Source organism: Erinaceus europaeus, chromosome 5 (assembly GCF_950295315.1).
Source record: "Erinaceus europaeus chromosome 5, mEriEur2.1, whole genome shotgun sequence".
In the NCBI taxonomy this organism is placed as follows: domain Eukaryota; kingdom Metazoa; phylum Chordata; class Mammalia; order Eulipotyphla; family Erinaceidae; genus Erinaceus; species Erinaceus europaeus.
Genome location: NC_080166.1, coordinates 124,112,141 through 124,131,304, shown reverse-complemented (window position 1 = coordinate 124,131,304; position 19,164 = coordinate 124,112,141). Strand labels below are relative to the sequence as shown.

The 19,164-nt window shown below is 42.2% G+C and overlaps 1 protein-coding gene across 1 annotated transcript in view; it reads left to right on the top strand.

Moving 5' to 3' along the window:
- Window positions 1-8,255, top strand: part of DCT (dopachrome tautomerase) — a 47,111-nt gene extending 38,856 nt beyond the window's left edge. Inside the window, exons 7-8 of the mRNA XM_060191756.1 lie at window positions 4,605-4,806; window positions 7,873-8,255. Of these exons, the coding sequence (XP_060047739.1) occupies window positions 4,605-4,806; window positions 7,873-8,045 (375 nt within the window). The 3' untranslated portion in view covers window positions 8,046-8,255. The remainder of the gene's footprint in view (window positions 1-4,604; window positions 4,807-7,872) is intronic.
- Window positions 8,256-19,164: the final 10,909 nt, after the last annotated feature.

Below are 19,164 nucleotides of genomic sequence, written 5' to 3'. Positions count from 1 at the left end.
TTACACTTTGTACTGGATGGCTCTGGTACTTTCCAAGAGCTATTTGCCTCTGTAGCACTGAATCTGGATCTCTCTCTGTATCTGAAGAATCCCTGGCTCTTCTTCTGATTTGATTTTATCTGTGATGTGAACTTATAGTATCTACAAGTTCAGGACATCCTATATGGCCCTCTTTGGTAAACATGCTCCAGTACCCCAGACACTTCTGTGTATCCCATAGGATCTGATTCAGTTGCTCAGGACAGAAAACCAAACACAGAATCCTAAGCAAAAAAGAGGTATTTTCTCTTTCTGTAAAGCAATGCCCGTAGCACAGTGTTCCTGGATGGTATAGTATCTCCATAGCCATTAATTAATTAATTAATTAATTTATTTATTTTTGCCTCCAGGGTTATCACTGGGGCTCGGTACCTGCACTAAGAATCCACTGCTCCTGGAGGCCTTATTTTATTATTTTTTTTCCATTTTGTTGTTCTTACTGGATAGGACAGAGAGAAATTGAGAGAGGAAGGGAAGACAGAGAAGGGGAGAGAAAGAGAGACACCTGCAGACCTGCTTCACTGCTTGAGAAGCGACCCCCACCCCCGCAGGTGGGGAGTTGGGGGCTCCAACCAGGATGCTTACACTGGTACTTGGGCTTTGGGCCATGTGCGCTACCCCTGGCCCCCCAGTGCCCCTCTCCATAGACTTTAAGGAAGCCATGTCTTATCACTTGACCATTGCTGGTGAGGGGTGTCATTTCTTAATTTTGTTTGTTGGATGGAAAAATAGCTGCAGCAGATTCCTCCATCGCATCTATGTTCCAGGAACTGGCAAAAAAAACCAAAAAAACAAATGGAAGTAGAATTTTCATTGAACTTTTCTACAACGCTTGAGCAAGCAACCTCCAGTTCTCTCTCTGGGATAACTTGGTGCACTTTTTAAACTCCAAATACTACTGCAAATACTAAGGATAAGAATGGACATTGGGTAAGCAGCCAGCTGTGCTTGCTACCTTTAGACATACTACCCTTTACTTGGGCTGCGTGTCTGAGACCATGAGTCTGCTGGGCTCTGCAGGCTGCCTCTGGGGATAAATGCAGCATCTCTACCTGAGAACCTTGTAGCTTTACCTGGAATTCCTAGGTTTCAGAACAGCAGGCACCTTTTTCAGGGACCTGCAATGACAACTAACACTTAGCTGCTTTCTCAGCATTAAGACCTCTTCTCTGGGGGCCAGGGGGTGGCGCAACAGGTTAAATGCACATGGTGCAAAGCGCAAGGACCGCATAAGAATCCCAGTTCCAGCCCCCAGCTCCCCACATGCAAGGGGGTGGCTTCACAGGCAGTGAAGAAGGTCCGCAGGTAACTTCCCCTTCTCTGTCTTTCCCATCTCTCTCCACTTCTCTTTGTCCTATCCAAACAACAACAGCAATGGCTACAATAAGAAGGGCAGAAAAGTGGGAAAAATGGCCCCCAGGAGCAGTGGATTCATAGTGCAGGCACCAAGCCCCAGCAATAACCCTGGAGGCAAAAAAAAAAAAAAAGACCTTTTCTCAGAGGTGACTTTTCCTGATGTCTATTTGTGGGAAAGGTCAACCATTTATAGCATTGTGCATTCCTCCATAGTTATGGCGTGTGCAGTAAATTCTGTGCTTTTATTCCTTTGTAGCTTAAATCTTATTAATCAAAGAAAAGTCTAGGTCTTAAAATTTGTATTTTAACTTGTTCATCTCTACCATGAATGTTATAAATCTATTCAGGAAAAAAATAAATTCTGCCATTAAATCGTTTGATACCTTCTGCAATCTCAAAAGTAGACGCAGGACAACTGTTGTTGCTTGAACGGGGTTGGGGGGTAAATACAAGACAACTAACTACAAGGAATTTACAGGAAAGATCTGAAAATGTTACCTGCTAGATAAACAGCAGCAATGCACTTTGCACTGTATGAATTTGCTTTCCAAAAACGACCTGACACCTGTAGTGCTGAATCTGAATCTTTCTATGCCCAGGGAACCTCTTGTCTGTTTGTTTTTTCAATCTAGAAGGACCATGCCGTTAATAAGTGTAAAGAACAAAAAAAATCTGAGGCGGGGGTGGCACACCCAGTACAGTGAGGCAGGCGGTGGCACACCCAGTAGAGTATACCTATTGCCATGCACCAGAACCAGGGTTCAAGTCCCTGGTCTTCACCTGCAGCAGGGGAGCTGCAGGCATCTCCCTCTTTCATTCTCTGTCTTCCCCTTTCTTCTCAATTTCTCTACCTCAGACAACAGAAGAAAGGGGAAAACTGGCCATTAGTAGCAGTGACTTTATCATGCAGGTACCAAGCCCTAGCAATAGCCCTGTTGGTAATAAATATATAAATACACAAAACAAAAAAATACAAACTGAAGGTCATCAAAGAAGACATTTCCCCAAGGCAAAGAAAATCAAGTTGGTCCTTGAAAAACTATGTTGTCAGAAAACAGAAGGACTATGATCAAAGACTGAGAAAAACACGTGAACTACATAGGAACCCGTTTGGCTGAATTATAGAAGAGATTAATGTATTCTGCCAGACACATTCATTAGCCAACAGATATTAAGCATCACTTCTTTTAAAAATATATATTTATTTATTCCCTTTGGTGTCCTTGTTGTTTTATTGTTATAGTTATTATTGAGGTCGTCATTATTGGACAGGACAGAGATAAATGGAGAGAGAAGGGGAAGACAGAGAGAGGGAGAGACACCTGCAGACCTACTTCACCGCCTGTGAAGCGACTCCCCTGCAGGTGGGGAGCCAGGAGCTCAAACTGGGATCCTTGTGCCGATCCTTGTGCTTTACACCACCTGTGCTTAACCCACTGCACTACAGCCCGACTCCCTAAGCATCACTTCTGTGCAAGCTCAACCTGTGTCATCAAGAGTGAAAAGTTCTTATTTCTGATCTGCAAGAGTTGAGAGTCTTACTAAAGGGGATAGATAAATAACATTCTATTACAATGCCAGTAGTGTTATAATTGGGGTACAAGGCAGAATGGTGAGTGAATGAGTCAATTCACTTCACAGGTGTTTACTGAAATAAACACTTCCCTGCCCTGATATCACAAGCTTGGAGTGACAGGTGCTGGGGATATTGAGGGGCAGGGAAAGTAGGCATTGTCTCTGAGCTTCCTGAATTTATAGTCTAGGAATGAAGGAGGAACTCTTAAAAGCCTGGCACAAAAGCAGGGTTGAAGTTCCATTTAAATCCTGTTGCAAAGTTGGGACTATAAATGTGGAGATTTTCCCATTAATATTCTTTTTTATCGTTGTTGTGGTTATTATTTTTGTTGTTGTTGTTGGATAGGACAGAGAGAAATGGAGAGAGGAGGGGAGACAGAGAGGGGCTGAGAAAGACAGACACCTGCAGACCTGCTTCACCGCATGTGAAGCAACTCCCCTGCAGGTGGGGAGCTGGGGACTCGAACTGGGATCCTTACGACGGTCCTTGAGCTTCTCGCCACGTGTGTTTAACCCGCTGTGCTACCGCTTGACTCCCTAATATTATTTTTTTTTAAATATATGATCTTTCCCTTAAAATTTTTAAATCTTTATTTATTGGATAGAGCTAGAAATCAAGAGGAAAGGGAGGAGATAGAGAGGGAGAGAGAAAGAGAGACACTTGTAGCCCTGATTCACCACTAAGAAGCTTTCCCCCTACAGGTAGGGTCTGGGGGCTTGAACCCGAGTCCTTGAGCATTGCAACATGTGCACTCAACCAGGTCAGCTACTGCCCAGCCTCCCCATTAATGTTCTTAAGTAAACCATTAATTCTCCCTCCAATAAAAAAGAGAAAATATTCTTAACAAGTATTAATTGTGTTATTTGAAAAGGACTTTAGCTGCTTCCTTGAGAAAATAAAAACATTACAACATCTTAAAACTTTCTGTCACTGGCAGGACCCTGAGAATTCAAATGAAAGGGATACTGAAAGAGGTTGTCCTGGTGAGAAAAATCTAGATGTACTGTGCATATTCCTTCCTTCCTCCCTCCTTCCCTCCTTTCCTTCTTTTCTGCCTTCCTTCCTCTCCCTCTCCTCTCTCTCCCTCTCTTCCTCCTGTTCCTTCTTCCACTGGTTTGGCTGCACTATGAAACTGGGAAAACACAACCGTGCCCATTCTGCTGATACTGAGTATCTGGAAGTGAAATGGTACTTCTAAAGCATGCACAGTCTGGTGAACTGACCTCAGCTCGTTGCAGATAAATGAATAAAAGAAAGGGGAGGGGGAAAAAGCATATGAATGTTGACTTTGGTATCAAATATGTCTATCATTATATTTGCCTTTTTATAAACTTTTCCATAAACTACACACTCCTTGAAGATTACATATGCTACCAAGCCAGTTAGTTATAGCTCCAGTGTGAATTTTCATTTGTTTACTTGGCAAAGGGGGTTTAGGATCCTATTTAGAGAATTGTGTCAGACATTTGTGAAAACTTAAAAATGTTAGGGGGTATGTCAGCCAGGTTCAGCTGAAATGTACAGAAGTTTCTGGCAAATCAAGGAGAGCTCCCCTGCCTGCACCTGAAATCTGCAGATTGTTCTGATACGAATCAGCCTGTCCGTGCTAACCACATGTTCAACTATCTTGCAGGTACTGCATTCCTTTACTGATGCCGTTTTTGATGAGTGGTTGAAAAGATTCAGCCCCCCTGTGGATGCTTGGCCTCTGGAACTGGCACCCATTGGTCATAATCGGATGTACAACATGGTCCCCTTCTTCCCTCCAGTGACTAATGAGGAATTCTTTTTACCCGCAGACCAACTTGGCTACAGCTATTCCATTGATCTGCCAGGTAACTCGCAGGACTTCTAAACAGATGATTCATTTGTCTCCTAAAGCAGTTCTCCTCTTTCTCCTCCCCCTCATTCTTCTTTCTCTTCTTCTTCTTCTTCTTCCCCTCCCCGTCCTCCTCCTCCTTCTCTTTCTCCTTCTTCTCCTCCTCCTCTCTCTCTGTATAAACCAAAATTCTAAACAGAATTGTTCAGATCTCCTTAAGTTTATCAGCACTATTCTAGAATATATAGCTATTGAGCCTTGAAGCATGAGCTTTTAAACTGCCAGATAAAGGCAAGAAAAGAGACTGGCTGGGTGATAGTTACAGAGAACTGAAAACTGTCAGGAGACCTTATTCACCAAGGAACACCTCTATCTCTGATTTAATAGCGCGATCTGAACACATCAAAAACCGGTGATGGTCTGAACCATCTATCCAGTAAAGTCAAATTGTATAAGTCACAGTTGGACAAGGAGTAGTTCCAAGGATGTGGAACTCTTTGTTTGAAGGCAGGGCTGGGTTTAGGGTGAACAAGAGCAGTTTTGCCTCAAGCATGAAGTTCAAGGGGAGACTGAAAAAATACCGAAAAATTCAATAAACAAGCTAAACAATGCTATAATATAATGCAACGAGGTATGCAAAAAATTACAATAACTATGCATTTTAAATAAAGCCAGGCTGTTGTTGTTTGTTTATTTTATACCATTATGTTATCTTGTAACTAGACTCATTTTTTCCAATTAGTTCAGATACCTTCCACCACCAACTGGTGGGTTTATGAGCTTAATTTTCACCTGCTGACAGATCAGGCAGGCTACCATGGGGCTTCATGTCTCTGTTTTCTTAATTTGTGTTTTTTAAGTCATGCCTTTAAATTGTAGACTATTTTTACTAGCTTTTGCCACTTGGCTCCAAATACAGGTACGTGTTTGAGAAGTGTATGTACAGGTATGCATTTTTAATTTCCCCAGGCCCCAGTGTAACTCCTAGTGTCATGTAAAGACTCCTAGAACAAGTTGAGAAAAGGTTAAAGCAACAATGTGAGTGTGCCAAGGAGCTGAAAAACATACTGCTGGGGGGGGGGGGCTTTACCTGCTTGTGTCTATATTCTGTCTTCTCTCTCTCAACCCACAGTGTGGTAAAGACGATTTCTGAGCTCACAGTTCTCTTTCTCCCCAACTTCAGAGTCTCCAACTTCTGGGGACTTTCTTTTAGTTTTATTTCTCAGGTTGTTTCTACTTATTCTTAGTTCTCCTTGCTGATTTGAAATTTCCTTTTTGGGAAGTTGAGGATAGCTCTGTGATATCTCTCTCTCTCTCTCTCTCCCTCTCATCAAGCACAAAATACTCAGAGCATGGCCAAGCTTCCAGAGACTCTAGCCATCCAGATATACCCATTCACGAAGAAATACAAATGCATGTTCATTTATTGGTCTAAGGAAGAAAGTGACACTCCTGTCTAGGGAGACATAACTATTACTTGAGGTGAAGAAGTAAGGAATTTGGGAAAAAATTCTTGTAAGGAGAGGATCTACTATAAGATTTGAAAAGATGGGCAGATCTTAGATGAGAGGAAAATAAAGGGAATGTTACGGACTGAAAAGGACAGGAAGATGAATTGTGAAAGCCACACTTAGAGGAATTAGATTAAAAAGCCTGGTTCTAGTGGAAGATGACTAGCATGAATGAGGGCTGGTTCTGTGAGACAGACCTGATTACTGAGCCTTAAAACCTTGCCAGAAATCATAAGAGGTTCCACTTTCTACCCATTAGGGTAACTTCTGCCAAAATCAGTGGATAGGAACAAGTGTTGACTAGTATGTCTAAACGTTGGTATCCTTATTCACTGCTGGCAAGATAATAAAGTAGCATTGCTTCTGTGAAAATCAGAATAGCAAGTCCTACAAAAAATACATAAATAAATAAACAGAAGGCCAGGGAGATAGTGAAGTAGTAGAACATAGGACTTTCATGGAGAGGTTCCAGGTTTGATCCCCAGGACAGTCAAGAGGCAGTCAATTGAGCAGTGCTCTGGTCAAACAAATAAACAATGAGTTATTATATCACCCAGATATTCTAACTTTGGGAGGAAGAATATTAAAATTTCTTGCAGGAATCCCTTTGAAATGGGCCAGAGGTCTCCATGAAATTAGAAGGGAAGGACTAGAAAGAGAAACTCACATTTAGATAAATCCTGGGTCGAGAACAGAAACCCAATTCAGAAAAACTGAATTTAAGAACACCTGGCCCAGGATAAGGTCAGCTTCAAAGAATACTAAATTAGCATAGAAGTGGTCTAACAGAAGCATAAGTTTACAGATGAGTGCTTATTAAATGTATCCGAGGGAAGGGTTGGATTTACCTTGTGGATGATTCAAATTTTATATACAAGAATTTCTTTTTTAAATTTTTAATTAATTAATTTATTTTATTTGATAGGACAGAGAAATTGAGAGGAAAAGAAGATATGTAAAGAGAGATAGAGAGAGAGAGAGAGAGACTTGCAGAATGCTCCACCACTCAAGTTTACTCTCTGCAGGTGTAGACCACACATAACACCCCATATACACAACTATCTCACTGGGTACTAATTTCCTCTGCTCCTGCTGTTGAATGTCTCCTGCTATAACGACCCTTCCGGGATGCTTTCCACACTTCTCACCCTGTGACAAAGGTAGAGACAATAGCAGAGTTTCCCCACCAGAAGGACATAAAGTTTGTGGCTCCCCAGGTGCCATTTTAGCATGAACTTTTACAAGTGAGTTTCTAACTCCCAAAAGCAGTGATAGGCTTCCTTGAAGGGTTATTCCTTGGAGGATTTATTGTAAAAATATATATATATTTTCTGGTCAGTGAGCTGTGTTTAAATAAAAGGATGCCACTTTCCACTTCCTCAAGAGGAAACTAGAGTGGGTTTGATAAACAGTCTGGAAGGGAAGGAGCTAGCTGCATTATATGCTGGCAAGTACGGCTTCGCTTTATCAACAGAAACGCGTGCGAAAAGCAAATTGGTTTCTTCTTTATGAAGAAAATTCAGCTGACAGAAATCTCAAATGCAGGCTGTTCTCTTCTGCTTTCCTCCCAGTTGAAGAAACTCCAGGTTGGACTGTAACTCTCTCAGTGGTTATGGGAATCCTGGTGGCCGTGGGGGTCCTTCTGGTGTTGCTGGTTCTCCTTCAGTACAGAAGACTATGGAAAGGCTACGCTCCTCTACTCGAGGCAGAGTTCAGCAACAAGAGTTACACTGAAGAAGCCTAAAGTACTCAAGACTTACCCGGAAGGCAACGCTGGTCAAATCCTAGTTCTGCGCCCAGCAATGAACACATCTTCACCGTTCTCCCTTTAGTGAAGGCTCTTTGGCATCACTCCTCGTGAATGTGGCGATGTCTCCAAATACGAACGTTGCTTAGGTGCTGTTTCTGGCTTGCTTGTTTATTTCAAATTAAAGTACTTGAGCCTATCAAGCAACTGCAGAGTTTGTTGGTCATTGATTTGTGGTTCCTGTAATAAGCATTCCTCAAACAACGGTAGCGCTGCTCATTGGTGTGTGGTTTCTTTCATAAAAATTCCTCATATTGGTTCGAGCCCCCGGATCCCCACCTGCAGGGGAGTCGCTTCACAGGCAGTGAAGCAGGTCTGCAGGTGTCTTATCTTTCTCTCCCTCTCTCTGTCTTCCCCTCCTCTCTCCATTTCTCTCTGTCCTGTCCAACAATGAACAACATCAACAACGGCAATAATAATAACCACAACAAGGCTACATATGCATAACATTTCCCAGTTTTCCATATAACAATACAACCCCCACTAGGTCCTCTGTCATCCTTTTTGGACCTGTATTCTCTCCCCCACCCATCCCAGAGTCTTTTACTTTGGTGTAATACGCCAATTCCAGTTCAGGTTCTACTTGTGTTTTTTCTCTTCTGATCTTGTCTTTCAACGTCTGCCAGAGAGTGAGATCACCCCATTTTCATCCTTCTGTTTCTGACTTACCTCACTTAACAAGAATTTTTCAAGGTCCATCCAGGATCAGCTAAAATCATTAAAGTCACCATTTTTTTTATGGCTGACTATTATTCCATTGTGTATCTAGACCACAACTTGCTCAGCCACTCATCTGTTGTTTGACAGCTGGGTTGCTTCCAGGTTTTGGCTATTACAAATTGTGCTGCCAACAACATATGTGTACACAGATCTTTTTGGATGGGTGTGTTGGGTTCCTTAGCATATATGCCCAGGAGAGAAATTGCAGGATCATCGGTTAGGTCCATTTCTAGCCTTCTGAGAGTTCTCCAGACTGTTCTCCACAGGGGTTGGACAGTTGACATTCCCACCAGCAGTGCAGGAGGGTTCCTTTGACCCCACAACCTCTCTAGCATTTGCTGCTGCTACCTTTTCTGATGTATGACATTCTCACAGGACTGAAGTGGTATCTCATTGTTGTCTTTATTTGCATTTCTCTGACAATCAAAAACTTGGAACATTTTTTCATGTGTTTCTTGACCTTTTGGATCTCTTCTGTGGTGAATATTCTGTCCATGTCTTCCCCCATTTTGGGATGGGGTTATTTGTTTTCTTGTGGTTGAGTTTGGCAAGCTCTTTATATATGTTGGTTATTAGCCTCTTGTCTGATGTATGGCATGTAAAGATCTTCTCCCATTCTGTGAGGGGTCTCTTGGTTTGGGTAGTGGCTTCTTTTGCTGTGCAGAAGCTTTTTAATTTGATGCAGTCTCATAGGTTTATACTTGCCTTAATCTTCTTTGTAATTGGATTCGTTTCATTGAAGATGTTTTTAAAATTTATGTTGAAAAGAATTCTGCCAATATTTTCCTCTAAGTATCTGATAGTTTGTGGTCTAACATCCAAGTCCTTGATCCACATGGAACTGACTTTAGTATGTGGTGAAATATAGTGGTTCAGTTTCATTCTTCTGCATGTTTCAACTCATTTTTTCTAACGCCATTTGTTGAAGAGACTCTGCTTTCCCCATTTAATAGTCTGGGCACCTTAGTCAAAGATCAGATGTCCATAGGTATGGGGGCTTACTTCTGGGCTCTCAATTCTATTTCACTGGTCAGTGTGTTTATTCATGTTCCAGTACCAAGCAGTTTTGATGACAATGGCCCTATAATACAATTTGAGATCTGGGAGTCTGATGCCTCCATCGAACCAGGATCCTTACACTGGTCCTTGCGCTTTGTGCCACGTGTGCTTAACCTACTTCGCCACTGCTGGGCTCCCCTCCCAGCCTGTTTCTCTTTCCCTAGTGGGGCAGGGCTCTGGGGAAGTGGGGTTCCAGAACACTAGGTGACTTTGTTCAGAGAAGTCAGGTTGTCATCAAGGTAGCCTCTGCCTTGTGGTGGCTGAAAAAAGCATTAAGACACAAAGCAGAACAAATTATTTATTTTTTGCCTCCAGAGTTATCACTGGTGCTCAGTGCCTGCACTACAGATCCACTGCTCCTTGTGGCCATCCCCTCCCCCATTTTATTGAATAGGACAGAGGGAAACTGTGAGAGGAGGGAGAGAGAAAGGTAGATATCTGTAGACCTGTCTCACGACTTGTGAAGTGTCCCTCAGGCAGGTAGGTGAGGTGAGGGGTGAGGCTCAAACCTGGATCCTTTCTCAGGTCCTTGCACTCCCTACTACTTAACCACCTGGCCCCCACCTACTTGCACTTCCTACTACTTAACTGAGTGCGCCACCACCTGGCCCCAAAACATAAATCTTGAGAAGAAAATTGTGAGCCACTAAGATGTTAAAATCTTCCAAAAACTATAAACAAAACCTCGAAGTTCCTACTCAAAGCCTGTACCCTCTAGATCCGGTCTTGACTAAGACTCTGTATATAAACTCGCCTTATTAGTTGTCACACCAACTCAGTTGAGAGTCTTTGTCATGAAACTGAAACTAGTCTTTTCTTAAAGCTCTTCTCTATTCCCCTGGCAGTTTATAGACACAGGCTGAAACTATTCTAATGCCTCCTAAGGAAAGCCGTTCTCTGTGTTGTAACTAATGCCGTGTAGAAAGGCTTAAGCTTGTCCCGCTTTGTTGACACGCTAGAGATTTCACTACCAGAGCACACACCCTGATTAGTCACTCACACTATAGGCAATGGAGTCCTTCTGAATTTGTCATTAGGGGAACAGCCATCCAGATGAACAGCCTAGCGGAATTAGACTCACAACAAAGCAAAACCTGCCCTCTTGTGTTTTATGAGGATATTGCACAATGAAGTAAATTACAACACTTAATTGCCTGGGTAAAAAAAAAAAAAAGAAAAAAGAAAGAAGGAAGGAAAGAAAGAAAGAAAGAAAGAAAGAGAGAAAAAAGAAAAAATGCTGGGTGATTAGTCCTAAATTCAGAACAGATAAAACACAGTATTGAGGAGGAAATGACTTCCTGGGTGGACAAAGCAATCATATAATTAAGTCTCTTTGAATTTCCTGTTTAATATATTTTGAAATGTTAAATGTTCACCAGCAGGCCATAAAAATAGGGGGAAACACTTTGGGCGGCTGGGTCAGAACTCTTTTATGCTTGTGAGATACACACAGGGTGTAATTTACTTAAATATTGTTTATGTGTTCTCGCTGCAGCTGCAGGTGGGGGAAACTTCTTTCTCAATTAGAAATTGTTAACTGGGAAGCTGGTAAACTTGGGAAAAAATATATTCTAAGTACTGATCACTGAATTAGAATCAGATACACGTATCTGAATTTGGCTGTGGGTGTGTCTGAAAGTTGAGAAAAATTCACTTTCTCTTCTTTCTTTTTTAATAGGATAGATAGAAGTTGGGAGGGGCATGGGAGATAGCAAAGGAGTGAGAAAGTCAGACACCTGCAGACCTGCTAATGAAGAGTGACCCTGCAGGTTGGGAGTGGGGGAGTGGATGAAACCCCCATCCTCGTTCATGGTAATGTGTGCTCTTAGCTGGGTATGCCGCTGTCTGGCCCACCAAAATCTACTTTTTAAGACTGGACTATGGACATACCAGGGTTGAAAGCAAATCTTTCCTTTCTCTTTCTATCTTTCTTACTTTTTATTTTTTAAGTTTTTAAAAATGTATTTATTCCCTTTTGTTGCCTGTGTTGTTTTATTGTTGTGGTTATTATTGTTGTTGTTATTGATGTCGTTGTTGTTGGATAGGACAGAGAGAAATGGAGAGAGGAGGGGAAGACAGAGGGGGGAGAGAAAGAGAGACACTTGCAGACCTGCTTCACCGCCCTGCAGGTGGGGACCCATCAAAGCTTCCTTTGCTGTAGTGGGTGACCAAACTGGAACCATGATGGCACACATGCCCAAGTTTTTTTACTGGCTTCCTATTTACTTTTTTTTCTTTTTCTTTTCCCTTTTGTTGCCCTTGTTGTTTTTTTATTGTTGTTGTTTTCAGATCGTCGTTGTTAGAAAGGACGGAGAGAAATGGAGAGAGGAGGGGAAGACAGAGAGGGGGAGAGAAAGATAAACACCTGCAGACCTGCTTCACCAACTGTGAAGCGACTTCCCCGCAGGTGGGGAGCCGGGGCTGGAACTGGGATCCTTACGCTGGTCCTTTATCTTCGCGCCATGTGCGCTTAACCTGCTGCGCTACTGCCCGACTCCCCCATTTACTTTTATGAGAAAGCAAAACGCCACTAGAGCACCACTTAGCTCTGCCATGTTCATGCCAGGGGGTGACCCTGAAGGCTCACACATTCAAATCCCTTTGCTGTCACCCTGGCATTGTCTGTGTCCAGTTTTCGAGGTTTTTCTTCTAGCACCTGGACGGGGATAACATTAATGGGGTAAGAGCAGCAGGACACTCATATACTCGGAACTTTGAGTAAAGTTGTGGTTCCAGTTCTCTACCTGGTTCTTCATGTCATTCTTTCTCTGAATGAGAAATACAGAAAAAAAAATTTTTTTTTTTTTGAGCAAAGGAGCGAAGGAGGAAAAGGAGAAGATGGTGGTGGAGGAGGAGCTAAAGGAGGAGGAAGAAGAGGAGGGGGAGAAGGAATTGGCACGTCAGACTCAAAATACTTTGAACATCGTCAGCTGATACCCGTTATCCCTGGAGGAGAGTCACTCATCTGCTCCCTTTTGATCAACATATAGGCCACACCTTGCTGAGAGCTCGAGAACTAACTTTTCCCTTCTTCTTCTTTTTTTTTGGTTTTGTTTTTGTTTGACCAGCTGGAGCTTCTGCATATACAATTTTGTCTCTCAGACATTTTTGTTGGTAAGACTACTTCTATTTCTCTTGTCCTCTTTAAGAAACAAGTTTTGTCTTTTGAAACTTGACTAGTGCCACTACCAGTTTTCTTTTCTTGTTTTTCCCTCTAAAAACATTTGGACATCAGCAACCTTGTTTTTCTCACACAGGAGGCCTACTTGGGCCCTCGTGCAGAGGCTTCACCAGTCACAGGCCCACAAACTGGTAATTAGCCCAGCACAGCCAAGGGCGAGCTCAATCACTCTCAATAGAGAACTTCTGTTCCCAGCTTCCAGCGGGCAGGGTGCATTCCACTTCCAACCTTCTGTTTAGCCTCACAAGTTGTCTTCAAACTGTGTGAACTTTCTTCTCCTCTCAAGCCTTTCACAGTTCTGAGGTATCTGAGGTATGGCTTTTTTTTTTTTGTCTTAAGGTTGTCTTCTTTCAGAACATTTCTCTCCTCAGCAAAGTCCTCCAAGTGTGTATATATATGTATCTTTTAACACTTTTACTGGAGACAGTCCCCACTCTTTGATCCTGACTGGAAATGGTTAGCTGTCAGCTATGAAAGTTTTTTGTTGTTGTTGTTGTTAATATTATTTTTGAGTGACTTTAATACTTTTGTGGTGATATATGTCATGGCATTTCTCAGTCTGACCACTTTTCTGTGGACAGTCAGTGGCACCAAGTGCACTCATGATGTAGTCCATCATCTCTTCCCAGAATTATTTGGTCTCTCAAAAGGACACTGTTCCCACTGGACAACAATTCCATACACCCCTATTACCTTAACAGAAACCTCTAAATAGGCTCTATTTTGTAGCCCTGTGCTCTGTGAATTGGGTGGGAATCTGTCTTAATCCAATGACTCTATTCAATCCTGCTGGCAACATGTTTTTGTTAGAAATATTAGACAGAAGTGAGAGCAGAGGGGCTAGCTCCATAGCTGCGTGTCCAATCACGTCCCCACCAGTCTGTTTCAGCAGGATAAATTCTTTCTGTGAGAGCAGGGGGTCAGGCCTCAGCATATTTCCTTCAGTTTCAGTTATGAAAGTAAAACAGAAAGCCAAAACATCAGACAAGAGTATTTACTGAAGATTCTAGGAAGAAGAACCAAATGAAACATCTTCTCTTTAAGTGATAATGGTGTGAGCAAGTGAGGTCTGGAATCAGTGCAGCCATTTTGCTTTCTTGAGCTGAGAGTGTGAAGAAGCCAGGGGGTTCCAGGTTTCTTTTTTCCCTTTCTTTCTTTCTTTCTTTCTTTCTTTCTTTCTTTCTTTCTTCCTTTCTTCCTTCCTTCCTTCCTTTTTCTTTTTATTACTTTTATTTTTGCAAATTCATGTGTTTATTTCAGCTTAATCACCTCCAGTTCCATCCATTTTGTTCCAGATGATACAGTCACATTTTTGTTTTGTTTTGTTTTGTTTTGTAGAGAAATGTTCCTTTGAATATATACCCCATACCTTCATCTGGTTGGGCATTTATCAATAGTTTGCTTCCATGCTCCGGCTATTATGAATAGTGCGGTTATAAACATTAGGGTGTGTATATTGTTTCGGATTAGTATTTTCATGTCCTTTGGATGTATGCCTAGGAGTCCTATTTTTTTTGTTTTTATTTCTTTATTGAGGTATTAATGTTTCACAGTTGACAGTAAATACAATAATTTGTATATGCATAACATTTCTCATTTTTCTTTTTTTATTGTTGTAGTTATTGTTGTTGTTATTGATGCTGTCCTTGTTGGGTAGGACAAAGAGAAATGGAGAGAGGAGGGGAAGACAGAGAGGGGGAGAGAAAGATAAGACACCTGCAGACCTGCTTCACCACCTGTGAAGCGACTCCCCTGCAGGTGGGGAGCTGGGGGCTTGAACCAGGATCCTTATACCGGTCCTTATGCTTCGTGCCACGTGCACTTAACCCGCTGTGCTACACATTTCTCGTTTTTCCACACAATACAACCCCCGCTAGGTCCTTTGCCATCCTGTTCCAAATTTATTTATTTTTATTTTTTAATTGAGACCAGTTTGAGTTGGAGATTCTCTTACAGGAAAACCCTCACCTTCCAATAATTTAAAAATAAAGTGAAGAAATAAAAAGAAAGATGCTTCTAGGTACCATGTTTCACAGAAAGGGGTCAGAGTGGGGGACAAAGGACTGAGACAAGGACAGGAGTTTCTACTCAAGCACTAAGGTTTTGCTGCTTTTAATTTACAATATTTTAAATTTCTAAGTAACCCTCCTAGTCTCTCCTGAGGTCAAGAAGGGAAGAGACCTACTCTGGCCACATTAAGAAGATCCCAGTTGGTTCTGTGGGGGAAACACATGCCACAGGGTTAAATCTCATTGACCAGGGGCTTTTGAAAACTCTGTATTGGGCATACAGATTTATTTTAAAAACAAAGTAGGTCTCTGCTGCTGGGGGCTGTCAATTGATTTCATGATAGAATGGCCTGTCACTTCCGTATGCTTAGGTGGGGGCTGGGTGTCTCTAAATGAACCATGGAGGGCTTCACTTGGACAGGAGGCAGGAGGGAGTGACAGAGAGAGAGAGAGAGAGGGAGAGGCAGCCATGTTGCTAGGCCCCAAAGGACACTGCTGCCTGTTTGTCTTGGTGGAGAGAGAACTGAAATAGAAATGGTGTGTGAAACGTTAAATGTGAGTGAATTTCAAGCATTTGAGATGTTGCTTCTGCTTCATTACCAGATCTTTTTTTTTCCTCCCCTGCTACTGAAGATAGGCAAACATTTTCCAGCTTCCAGATCTTTCTAAGAAAGAAAGGACTTTTGGGGGGACCATAGGTTGGATATACCTCACACAGACCCTGGGCTCTGATTTACTTTAATTTGCATTCCATGCTTTGGGGCAGGGAGAGACAGAGGGAGGGCTGAATAATTAGGAGGCTAAAAGTTGACTCCACCTCTCTGTCTGGAGCTTGAACTATTTACTGCCTGGCAGAACAGGCCAATAAAGGAGAGGATTCTCTTTAGTCACTACTTAGCCCAGACCTGGATACTTGAATGTTCTATTTAGAGGTATTTTTTTTTTTAGTTATTATTATTTCTTTATTGGGGTATTAATGGCTTACAGACAACAGTAAAATACAGTAGTCTGTACATGCATAACATTTCCCAGTTTTCTACACAACAATACAACCCTTATTAGGGCCTCTGCCATCAGGTTCCAGGACGTGAGCACTCCCCCCAACACCCCCCACACACACACATACACCCCAGTCTTTTACTTTAGTGCAATACACCAAACCCAGTCGAAGTACTGCTTTGTGTTCTATTTACAGTTTGAACCTTACAGCAGTCACTCTAATTTTGTCTTTGCATGTTTGTCTGTTGTCTTTTCATAGTTGTAGGCTGTATTCACTCATGTATCGTGCCTTTGCTACCTCTAGACTGTCTCAGGATTTGCACATCGGGTTTGCTTTTGTCGTTGTAAACTAACAATGGGAATTGTTAGTTTTACACACAGGGGCCCATGTGTTGTTGTTGGGTATCTGTGCTTTTGCTTTAATGTTTACACTTGAACAGTTTGGAAATGTGGAAAAGGGGCCTGGTGGCGGCACACTAAATCAAACACAAGCACAAACACAGGCACAAGCGCTCAGACTGGCAGGCAAGAGGACCTGGGTTGAGCCCGCTCCCCACCTGCAGAATGGGGGCGGGGAACACCTTACAAGCGCTGAAGCAGGTCTGCAGGTGTCTGTTTCTCTCTCTCCCTCTCTACCTCCCCCTCCTCTTTCCAATTTCTCTCTGTCCTATCCAGTAAAATGGAAAAAGTGGCCGTCGGGAACAGTGGACTCATAGTGCTGGCCCCAGTCCCAGCAGTAACCATTGTGGCAAACAAAAACAAATGAATGAAAAAGAAAGACTAACTCTTGGGGTAAATTTCACAGATTGACTATATGTAGGATAAAAATGCATAGCAAGTAGGGGGAGAGTTTTAGCCTCAACAAAATGTGGATTTGGGCTGCAGAGAAAAGTAATAGAAATCCTGAAAATGGACCGTCTTGAATGGAAATGATGATGGTGTAATTTAAAATCTAGAGTAATTTTGAACTTTCTAGAAATACTATATTTGTTGAGTTTTCGACATCACAGTTTTTGGATATTTATTATCATTAAAACTAGAATTAGGGAGTCGGGTGGTAGCGCAGCAGGTTAAGCAGATGGCGCAAAGTGCAAGGATTGATAGAAGGATCCAGGTTTGTGCCCCTGGCTCCCCACCTGCAGGGGAGTTGCTTCACAAGCGGTGAAACAGGTCTGCAGGTGTCTATCTTTTTCTCCCCCTCTCTGTCTTCCCCTCCTCTCTCCATTTCTCTTTGCCCTATCCAACAACAATGACATCAATAACAACAATAATCAGAACAATGATTTAAAAAAAAATACAAGGGCAACAAAAGAGGGGAAAAATGGCCTCCAGGAGCAGTGGATTCATGGTGTAGGTACCAAGCCCCAGCAATAACCCTGAAGGCAAACAAACAAACAAAAGTACACTAGAATTAGAATCAGTGGCCAGGCAAACAGTATTTGACTTAGGCTCATTCTAATTTACAGTCACAATTCTATTTTTCCCCCTAAGTGCTACTGTTTATGTTGGGCTGTTCTTTTTTCATGAGACTTAAATGTATCAAAACATCCTCTACTTATCTAAACTAATAAGCCTGAGGTGAATTGCATTCTCTTTACCCCTGGAGATTAAGGACTTATTGAACAAAATATAAAGAAGCAAAGGCAAATAGAACTCAGTTTTTAAAAAAATTCTTCATCCCAGGGGCCAGGCCGTGGTTCACCTGGTAAAGCCATGGATGTCACATCAGGATATCACAACTGTAGAGGGAAAGGTTGGGAAACATGGCCTTGGAGACATCCAGGTGTGGTTGAGACCAAGAGACTGAAGAGATCTAAAATGCCAGGTGCTTGAGGGGAAGCTCAAGAGAACACCTTTCAAACGGATGTGACTGGACTTCACTGCAAACATTATCAATTTTGGTTTGAGTCAGCTGAATAAGGGAAAGTGATTTTGATGACAGAATTGATTCTTTTTATTCACACCACCTATGCTCTATAAGGTCATAACAAATAGTAAACTAATGAATACTGAATCATTGGCCCTGGGGAAGACACAGTATCAGGTTCCTGCAAGTCTGTGGCTACTCCGTGTTCATCAACTGATCAATACATGACTTTGTTGTATGTGCACTGCTTTTTAAAGACATTCTACTTAATATATAGTGAGCTCACAGCCAAGAATGCTCTAACATGCCTGGACAAAGCTTAACTAACACCTGTATTTCTCTGTAAAATGTATCAGACCTCTTTGAGTTCAGGAATGCTACATTAGCGCTTTGCCAATGTGATTAAGGCCATGTTAAATAGCACAATCACCAACAATAAGCTTAACAAGTTTGAAAAACATGGTATTAAATAGACTGTGGAAAGGTTTTTTTGTTTTGTTTTGTTTTGTTTTTATTTTTTTAACCAGAGCATTGATCAGCTCTGGTTTATGGTGGTGTGGAAGATTGAATCTGAGACTTTGGAGTCTCAGGCATGAGAAATTCTTTGCATAACCATTATGCTTTCTACCCACATCCAAGGCTCCTGGGGTCCAGGGGGCAGGCTCATGCCAAGAGCCTCTGAGGGCACAGAGGTGACACCAAGCTAAGACTCCTAACCAGGGGCACACAGAGGATGGGCTTTTCTATAACTTTTTTCTTAATTTTTATTTATTTTATTTGGTAGAACAGACAGAAATTGAGAGGGGAGGAGGATAGAGAGGGAGAAAGAGAGAGAGAGAGAGAGATCTGCAGCACTGCTTCACCTTTCATGAAGCTTCTCTCCCGCAGGCGGGGACTGGAGGCTTGTACCCAGGTCTTTGGACACGTTTGTGTACCTAATGAGCGTGCACAACCTTTACAACTCTTAGAGTTGATCTTCACCTAGTGTATACACATACTGATTTTCAGTGATGCTTGCCTAAAGCTTATATATTGTTACACAGCAATATTACTCCAATTAAAAAAAATAAATAGGCATTGGCTAACTGTATTTCTGCTCTCAGATCCTTAGACCTGACCATTCTTACAACTGCATTCCAGGGGGCTGGGCAGTGGCACATTCTTGATTATGTACAAGGACCCAGATTCAAGTCCCTGCAGGCATCTTTCTTTCTTCCTTTC